At 33.2% G+C, this 10,412-nt stretch overlaps 1 protein-coding gene across 1 annotated transcript; it reads right to left on the bottom strand.

Annotated features, from left to right (window-relative positions):
- Positions 1 to 3,438: 3,438 nt before the first annotated feature.
- On the bottom strand, positions 3,439 to 4,624 carry LOC105113041 (zinc finger A20 and AN1 domain-containing stress-associated protein 5-like). Its single transcript, XM_011009033.1, has one exon. It carries the CDS (start codon positions 4,470 to 4,472, stop codon positions 3,933 to 3,935), a length of 540 nt encoding a protein of 179 aa, XP_011007335.1. The 5' UTR covers positions 4,473 to 4,624; the 3' UTR covers positions 3,439 to 3,932.
- Between the last annotated feature and the right edge of the window lie 5,788 nt (positions 4,625 to 10,412).

The raw sequence follows: 10,412 nt of genomic DNA, 5'->3' as shown, positions 1-10,412 counted from the left end.
TCCACCCAGTGAAAAATTGTGGGTTTTCCTGTCCATATAATTTATGGCAAGGTTATTAGGATTTTATTGGCTTAAAGATCCGACCAGAAAAATCAAGCTGAGCCAAAATCCTGATTTTTCTATTAAATGGCTAAGATAAAACCAAGGTAGTGGCTAATGCATCTAAAGACTTGTAAAAGGCAATTTTAAGGTGGTTAATTATATGATCTCGTGATGCTTTTATTCATTGAAACCGAGTAAGGGTCACATGTGGGCTTATGGTGGGGGTAACCCACCACCTCCTCACACTTTCGGTCATCTTAAGCTATCTTTCTGCAATTGAAAATTGCTGCCTAGTTGTGATGTGGCCATTTCCTCTTGATTTTCTTTTCGATTCTCGTTCAATGTTTATATAATTAAATCAGTGTTGATTTTTATTTTATTTTTACTTCTTCCAACTGGCCACGCGACTTCGTAAGCTTCAACTTCTTCGATGAATTATGAAATTTCCATCGTAAATCTTATACCTCCCTGAATATCCTGATTTATTTACTTTATTTTCTTGGGTCTGTTTAGTATGTATATATTTTTTTGGTCATGAATGATGAATTCTTGTCTTTGAGATGTCGTAGCTTCTAGTATGCTGAAATTTAAGAGTGTTATAGTTACCAAATTCGAAACAATCTTCTTTGCCGAACAGTTGATGGCAACATCATCGGCAATCTTCTCAGCTCAATTGAGAAATATTCCTCTCAGCCTTGGTGCCACTATTTTCCTGATCGCCAATATTTTATTCCCCGACGGACATTCCAATGCTTAAAATTTGGCGTTGCTCTTTAAAATATTTAACCTTAATTATATATTGGAGTACAGATTTAGGTTGGTGGGAAAGCTACCTCTCGGCTTCATGGCAAAGCGAAGAGAAATCCTCGCCCATTCTACCTTGACATTGTTGAGGGATGCTCCTTGCCGTCAAGACAGCTCAGATCCATGCTGACCATAAAAATCCCAGGTTCTTGAAATGCACAAACAGGTCTGATTTGTACAGTCGACCTATCGCAACTATACCTTGCACGAGCCAAAATAATTATCAATAAATTGTTTTTTTAACCTACACATATATCATCTTAGGACAGATTAAGAAAATCTATTAAATTATTATAAAGATATAAGACTCATTGCCATGCATTTTTCCATACAATTCCATGCTTGCTTCAAGCATATGAAGGAGTCTTCGTTGTACTGCTTTGAAAAATGCAGAAGTCATTGAGTTAGCGCCTGACCTAAGAAATATGAGTCATTCACCTTGTCTCGTGCTCGTTCTTTCATGTCCGCCTCAACAAGCTTTTGTCTTTCTAACATACTTTTAGACCCTAATTTTTCTCCCCCTTCTTGGCATCGCAGGGGATATTTTCATATTAGAAACTAGAAAGCAAATCCCCACTCACCCACCCCATCCTTTTTCTTTTGGGCATAAAAAATCTCTAGATAATCAGTCGGCCACAGGACAACATAAAGAAAACAAACAGGGCCGATCCCGTTCTTGTCATCGTTCAATCACACACCAAACAAGTTCTCTGTGACTACAACAAGACCTGACAGGCAGAAAAATTATTGTCGCCCCATCGATACCATACATATTTAGCCTCTTTTCTTGTCTTCCTCTCACTTCCCACTGTTTTTTTATCGGGAGTAGGAATACCGAACAAGCAAGAACCTTTCTCAGCTATGTCTTAATGTGTATGTTTAACATCATCCCCTTTCAGTTAGGACCACGTATCAGCATTTTATACCACGAACTGAAAAAGATAAAGGAATGGGATCGAATTTTCCTACACTTTTAACTCTTATTTTTATGACTCGAAACAAGGAAATTGGTAAATCCACAGAATGGGTTCGAAGTCCATGACGAAGGAAAGCGACTTGATTCTTATCAGAGATATCAGTTCCCTAGAGATCATCTTACGTGTTTGGATCTAATCTTAAGTGGAACATGTGGGATATCTACGAGGCCTATCTGTCACCTCTTTTGTGGTTGGTTTTGGAGTCGCCGAGCAAGTTTTAGCATCACGGAACCAAACCGAATTTCCTTCTTGCTTTCAGCAAAAAGTGGGCAGTCTTTTCGTTTTCCAGGCAGATGCCTGTTTGTGTGAAAAAATATTTAATCGATATTTTTTAAACTTGTATAGTGTTTTCCGACACCTAGTTATAGCAATCGCTGAAAACTATTAGTATTGTTTTATGAATAGTTCTAATTAATTCAATTTAGACGAAACAAATAATTCAATTCGGGATGAAATTTCACCTCATCAGGTAGAAACTAGAGACCCGCCCCAAACTATTGAAAGAACCTGATTTTTATGACGAAGTTGGAGGTATTTTTGTACTAGTTTGATTCTGCGTAATACGCTGAGAGATGAAGTATTTTTATTTTTTTTATCAATGCATAAAAACAGTGCGGACATGGTTAAAAAAATTATCATGAAAAAAAAGTTAACTTTAGACTAAAAAGTTTATAGGTGTATTCGATAAAATAAATTAATAATTATATATATCATTAATAATAATAAATATGTTGATTCAACTAAAAATTGAGTAGAAAAGTAAGATAAATATATTGAGTTTTTTTAAATTTTAGCTTGTTTAAATAAATAAATTGAATTTTTCTTTTACAAACCAAACATTAATTTAATATTAAAATTTATTTTTAATATCATAAGAGGCTAATATAAAACCAACCGAAATAAAACTTTAAACTCAATTGCAAGTCCACTTATTATAATAAAAGAACTAAAGCATGAATAGAAAAATCATAATATATATATATCATTGAAAGTCAACTCAAGAATTATATGTATCATCTCTAATATATTTTTGTGGTTTTGATATTAATATATCAAGAAAGAAAAACAATATTTCTGTCCATCGAAAAGCATTTTAAATCTCATCACTAGATGCAATCTCCTCCAGGACACTTACGGGGTTTTGGTGAGAGGCAAACCCCACCGGACTCATAGCCATCATAGAATATCCTCCCGCAACCAAACTAAAAAATAAATAAAAAATCGTCACCACCAGAGCCAATAGCAAATGTGACATTCTTATTGGTTTATATTCTGGACAGCTTTACAGGGCATCGAAAGGACACCTACCCCGCCAACCCCCCCAAAAAATAAAAAAAAACAATTTGGGCTCTAATTCCTAGTCCATTCCATCCTGTACCCGCGCCTCCATGAAGTCAGTTACAAGCCAATCAACCACAGCCATCCGATCATTACTTCTTCTCGAGATCTCAACACCTCAATATTATTTGGCAAACAAACACAACAACTTGCGCAAATGTCCCCGTCACGCCCAACTCCACCTCACAGCCTTTTTTCTTGCTTTTCACAATGCCAATCATGTCAAGTGTCAACTAAAGTAAACTTATCACGCTATTTTGCCACTACCCCCACTGGCTTATTAAAATCTCACGATATATTAAAAGAACACAACAACACATGTCATTACACGTGGGGCCCAGAACTTTCCAAACCTTACAACTGCAAATTCCAAGTCCACATGTAAAATAAATTGACATAAAAGCCCTCACGTTTTCACCCCAATTTACATTCACATGACATTGCCATCATCGACTTTCCAGAAACAATCATGTCCAATCCAAGCTCTAACAAAAACAAAAACAAAAACATCAAGCACAATAATAAGCATCATAATATTAATAATATTAATCTTTAATTTCTAAAAAAAAAGTAAAAAAAAGTGAATGAAAATCTATAGATTGATCCAACAACACGAAGAATTTGATCTTGATCTCGGTGTTTAAACTTCTTGATAATCTTGAAACCCATGATGATTCAACGATATCTCTTGGTAGAACGTACTCGGTCGAGATCTCTTTGGTTTGTATCGAGAGAATCGATCACCCTGAAATGCACGTCTTTTTTCTTGATTCAAACTCTAACAATTTTGGCAGCTTTAACAACAGGATTCTCTCTCGCGATAGCTTCGCGACCTGCAGTTTTGTAATCGTAGCTACAATCATGTCGATCTGAGTACCGATGCTCCCAGCAAAACAGCTCCCCACACCGACACCGGAATCCAGTCAATCCCACCCTTCTTCGGCACCCTGAGCACCTGTTCACCTCTTTCTTCGCCACATGAGAAGCACAGGATCTTTCTTTATCCGATGCTTTTTCAGGTGACTTTTGTGGATCTTTCACCAGCGAACGAGATATGCTGGATCTCGCCGACTTCTCGCCGGTGAATTTTAAGATCTCGTTGTTAGATACGCTGGTTGCTGTTGCTGCAAACGTCATGCTAGTGGCGGTGGAAGAGGAAGAAGAATTAGACGTGCTGGTGGTCGCGTTGAAACATTTCTGACACATGTTGTTAGTTGCAGGATTACCCGTAACTCCACAATTATTGATACATGAAGTCAAGGTTTCTGGTACCTTGAACTCGGTCTCTTCTTTCTCTGCTCTTTGAGCCATTTCTTGATGATTTTTTTTGCTTTTCAAGAATTCGGAATCGAAGAACTCTTGAGCTGTTGTGAGGGTTTCTCGTTTTAGTTTTGAGAGAGAAAGAAGAGAGAAAGGTTGGGGTTGGGTGCTAGTGAAGAGAGAGATGGGGGGGGATTTGAAGGGATTGAAAGGTCGGTTATGGCGAGGAAGAATATGGGCCTCATAGAGACGCGTATCAAACATTTCTTTTTGGACTTTTTTTTTTTGTAGTCTCGTGACAGATATGCCCTTTTGAATTGTGTGGAATCACAACTCAAGAGATGTTAATACCACCATCGAGAAAGTACATGATGTGGCTCTGCTTATTTTATGCAAATCAGTGTGGACCTGTAATTCAACTACTTGGATGTCCTGCTTCTGCTTCGTTAATTCTCTATGCAAATTGCTCATTCAAAAAGCTTTCTTTGCTGGCTGGCTAGACTCGTTTTTGTTAAATATTGCAATAGTTTCCGATAGATCAGCATGATATATCAGCATTTATTGTTTTTGTTTGAATCTGTCTTTTAAAAAGAATGATTAAAGACAGAGTAACAATTCATTATTTCTAGACTTAATCAAGTGTTGAGTTCATATATATATATATATATATATATATATATATATTCAGTGAATTATTATATCTATTATATCTAAATTCAATCAAAAATTAAACTCGTGTTTTTTATAACTTCAAATAATCTTAAACTCTTTATTTAAAATATAAGTTAATAATATTTTATTATAATAAATCAAAGATATTTTATTGATACTTTAATCCTTTCTCTTCAATAAAAAGTACTTATAGACTATATATATAAGAGATACCTTAGGTTCAGTTTTTCTTCATTATGAAAAGCATATTTATTTTTATGATTTTTTCTAAATTATAACTATTTTTTATCTTAAACGATACTCATTTATTCTCCAGTAAAAAAAAATTATTTTTTACAGATATCAAACATGATCCATCAGCCACCTAGCTTAAAAATAATAGATCATATTATCAAATCAAGAGATTAACTGAATATTCCAAATATCAATTTAGCTTACAAGCCCGGGGATAAATTTGGATCTCATCAATGACACCATTCACAAGAAATGATCGAAAAACCATTGGTTATTCTTTCAAAAATCAAGCTATTATCATCCCTAATTACCATTAAAGTTGGAGCCTTAAGGTTTTGAAAATGTTTCAGCAACTTCAAGAGTTATTCCAAGTCGAGGACTTTATTCAAGTTTATAAACCTGGCAGGGTAGATTATCCCTTGCTAGTCTTATTTTCACAACAATCCAAAGAATTATGTTGATATATGAGAAATCTTTTTAGCAATTACCTAGAAAACATCTATTAAATAAATGTCATTATCTCCTCTCTTTAGGGCCGAGACTTTAAAATATTATTTTGGTTTATTATTCCTCAAAGGAAGATAAAAATGTATTACAATCAATGACTAAGAATGTAAGTTTCTTGTGTATGAATTAAATTGTTCAAAGTAAGCTTTCCACTCTTCAAGTTCTCCTTATGACACAAGCCTCCCGACCTTCCAATGATAGGATGGACTCATTATTTCTAGTGCAATAACACATTTATTTTGGAAAGAATTATCATTTTTTTAATGCTACAAAACAATTTACCATGGAAGGAATTGACATAGTATTCCTAATATAATCACATATCTTTCTAAGGACAGGATAAACATTATCTCAACAATGAGGATGAATATGTTCTCCTTACGGTACAAGCCCTTCAACCTTTTAATGGTAGAATGGACTCACTCTTTCTAATACGATTGCACATTTATTTTGAAAGAAATGAATGTTTCCCTAGTGTTGTATAATAATTTGCATTGAAAATGATTAATGTGGTCTCCATAGTGTGACCGCACATCTCTATAGGAATAGTATATGATCCACATCAACTCAATAAAAATGTTTTGTTCTCCTAAAAACAATAGCTATAAGCTCCTTTGTGGATTAAATCTGAAGCTTTTCAATGCAACTTCTAATATGGAGGCTTATTAACAATCCATAATAGATACATCCAACCTAATAAAAGAACACTTACAAATGGCATCTCTTCTCGATTCCAAGAAAGTGAAATCCTTATAAACCTTGTTAAGGTTAGATGATTTGTCCTAATGTTAAAAATGCTTAACTAACTATAGGTGTTGGACTCATAAATGATTAATTAAATATGAGCATTTGACTGATAAATATTTAACTAAGTATAGATGTTGGATCCAAGTAAGATTTTTACTCCAAGATTTTAGACTCATGAAAATCAATATTGAGATAAATGATTTATATATAGGGATTGAAGGGATTACATCAAAAGGATTAAAAAAAATGCATATTGAAATGGTGTTGATTCCTATTTTCAAATCACATCATAGTTTCTGAGGCTTTAATCATAATTATTAGGCATTCACTTTTGTAATTTCAAATTCTAATTTTGTGTTCATATCAAAATATTTTCTAAAATTTATTTTTGATTTGGTAAATGAAATATTTTGATTTATAGGATGATTTTTTAATTTAAGTTTTAAATTTATAATGTTGAAGAATGATATTCTCTAAAAGAATAAACTTTCGTGCTTAATTATTTAGTGTTTCTTGTCTCTTCATCCAAAGTGAGATATATTTGATTTTGCATAAATAGAGATAAATCTCTAGAAAAAAAAGGATGATGAGATGAAATACAAAAGAGAAGAAAGACAAATTTTGTTGTTTCAATTTGGTTTGATTTACTTAAATAAAATAAAAACTAACAATAAAATATTATATTGAGATGTTGGAGTATTTTTTTTATACAAAAATAAAAAAATAAATCTTATTTTACAGAATAAAAGTTGTATATAATTTTAGCAGGATATATCTTTACTATATAATACATGTTAGTTGTACAAAAGTTAATAAATCCATTATTTACTATCTGGTTAATCCAAGTTAATTAAAACAATTTTAATTAAAACAAATGACTCAAATCATAAACTAAATGAGTTAATTCATGTTAATCCAAGTTAATTAAAATAATTTTATTTTAAAGAAAGAGATTTAACAAAAAAAAATCAGGTTATAGATTGCAAGTTATTCCATTAAGTAAACCAGTCACTTCAAATTGAATTTTTTAAAACCTAACCCAGGTGGACTTACCAAGATTAAATTTAATAAATGTAACTTGTATAATTATAAAATCTTTTAAAATACAAAAAGATAAATATTTTTTAATCTATTCAATTAAAAAAATATCTAGGAGATCATTTTTAGTGTTGTTTATCTTTGTGATCCAATCGTGCTTTTCATAAGATTTATTTTTTAATTAATATTTTAGTATTTTTTATCTTTTTGATATGTTAATGTCAAAAATAAATTTTAAAAAATAAAATATATATTTAATATATTTCAAAAAAAAAAAACTACCTTAACATGCAACAACCATGCTATGAAAACAATACCGGACAAAAATTGTAAAAAGATAGATATGAAAAGAAGATGGAAAATAATATCTATACCATTATAAAGTTATAAGAATTTCCTCACTTTTGTTTTTCTCGTGTTTTTTTTATTATATTTATCCTTCTCCTGTACCAAGCAGGGGAAGTGGTATTCTCGACTATCAACTCCCTAGTGCTGCATTTTTCAGAGATTAAATAATGTTTGTAAGCTTGTAACAAGGTTTTGTCGTGTATAATGGCAAAGTGAACGAGCCATCGTGGAAAGTTTGATCAGCTATCCTCGACGCTGCCTCGCTGTTCCCGAATTTTCTTGATAGGTGGATTTTTATATGGAAAATATCAAGAAATCTTTACGTTTCGAGCTCAAATATTGGATCATCATTATCGCTGGTGTTGGCATGTGACTTTCATTTTATTTTCATACTAATTCTTTTGTTCCAGTAATTTTCGGCCAGTTATTTCCCCATCCTCGATGATAGCTCGTCAGACGTGGTATTCTTGCCGATGCAATTGGTTTTAAGTACTTTGCTCTGAAAGAGTGCCGAAATAAAAGAAAGAAAAAGGAGTTGCTAAGGCGTCCATAAACAAAAGGTTTTTTTAAGGCTTTCAGACTGCATGAATGATTCCATCTTAAGATGTTTGTGACTAATAATAATCCCTCGAAGATTCATGCATGCTGTTTAATTATGTTTCCTTAATCTGTGAAGGACTCCGGGGTTAGGCATGACGTCCATTCATCGATGCTTTTTCTTCCTTCCATTTTTTTTTTTTTATATCAAAGAAAGATGTGACAGGGAAGCACAATTACTCCATCTACATGTACAGGCTGGTTGATAAACTTGAAGCAGCTCGAGGAAAGCTAAAAATCTAGATAGCTTAACATCGAAGCGACCTTGCCCCTCGAGATCAAATACCCTGATCATCAATCTATGCATATCTCAAATATTTTATTTTTCACCTTCCCCCCTCGATCGGATTTCAACTCGATGTGGCCTGTAAGGACCGAGGATAATGACTTTTAGAAGCCAACGACAAACGGAGCTTGGAATTACTGAGTAAGCAAGCTGTTGCCCTTGTCTAATCTTTCCCACCATCATCAACCTTTTGGATTGGACTCTTGCTAGCGGTAACATACACCTGGTTGACACCATATCCTTATCTCTTGCACCAGAAAAAACCTGTTTATCCACGCGTTTCAAAAATCTTGACGGGTGGTAAAATTGGCATCGCAGACAATGTGACGGACCCCCCTTGGATATTAATGGTGACAGGGAGGCTTTAAGCCGCCCAAACGGACTGACCTCCCCCACCTTGCCTTTTAACTCTACGTGGCATACACGCGTAGGTCCCTGTTACATAATCGCCTGTAACACTCTCTGTACGCGCGTGATCTAGCCTCCAAATGTGCAAAACGTGAAATTAGCATGGGCTGACTATGGCTAGTAACAGTATAATGTTACTAAAAAAATTGCGATACGCTTGAAAGAACACGTGCCAAGTAAAAACATAATCTAATTAATGAGGTCTCTTGTCTTGTTAAGACTAATATGAAATTAAACTCCATCTACATTTATTTATTTTGAAATATTATAATTTGCGTAAAATTAATGAGTATTATTTCACGTGACATCTAGACATTAAAAAACAGGACTGAGAGACCGGTGAGGGTGGCCATCATCCCCACTCACGCGCGACCAGGGCTCGATAGAGGTTTTAACAAAACCAGGAAAAAAAATGCAAAGGATTAGTCCTTGGTGTATACTAATGATAGTAATAATATTGCAGTTTTTTCCATCAATTATTAACATGTACATGCACTCCGAACCTGTTCTAGAGTATCCAAGACGACATCTTTTTGTGCCAAAAGGGGGAAGAAAAGATAAGATCCTTCAATGATTGAAGATTTTGATCTTCAATTTAACTGAATGGAGGCTTAGGACACGTTTACATTTATCTCCTATGTCATGTCCTTTGATTTCAATCCTGCTTCGTGTTGTGTCAAGTTTTAAGTTGAAACTATCATTAGCATAAAACAATGTTTTCATCATTAGATGATGAGTCCTTAAAATTTGATTCAAGTGGGAAAAATTAGATCCAAAATAAATTGCTTTCCTTAAAGTAAAATATCCTTTTCTAATGTTATGTTTTGATAATAAAATAATTTATGAAACTGCATTGCTCTCACAAGAGTTTTTAGCAAAATACAAAGTCACGTACATATAATATTTTTTCACTAGACTAAAAATATTTTTCATAGATTTTTTTATGATGTTTGGTGAGTAATGATATATAAAATATGATAATAATAAAATATTTTTAGTGATTAATAGTATTAAAATAAAAGTAATTGTGATTGTAATATTGACAATAGCATGAAAAAATTGAGATAGAAGTGACGGATGAGGCGATGATGATAAGATAATAACTATGGTTGTGCTTAAAATTATTGATAATATTATTAATAAATTATTTTTTT

Source organism: Populus euphratica, unplaced genomic scaffold (genome assembly GCF_000495115.2).
Source record: "Populus euphratica unplaced genomic scaffold, PopEup_1.0 scaffold385.1, whole genome shotgun sequence".
In the NCBI taxonomy this organism is placed as follows: Eukaryota; Viridiplantae; Streptophyta; class Magnoliopsida; order Malpighiales; family Salicaceae; genus Populus; species Populus euphratica.
Note: the sequence above shows the minus strand (reverse complement) of the source record. Positions and strands in the feature narration are given on the sequence as shown.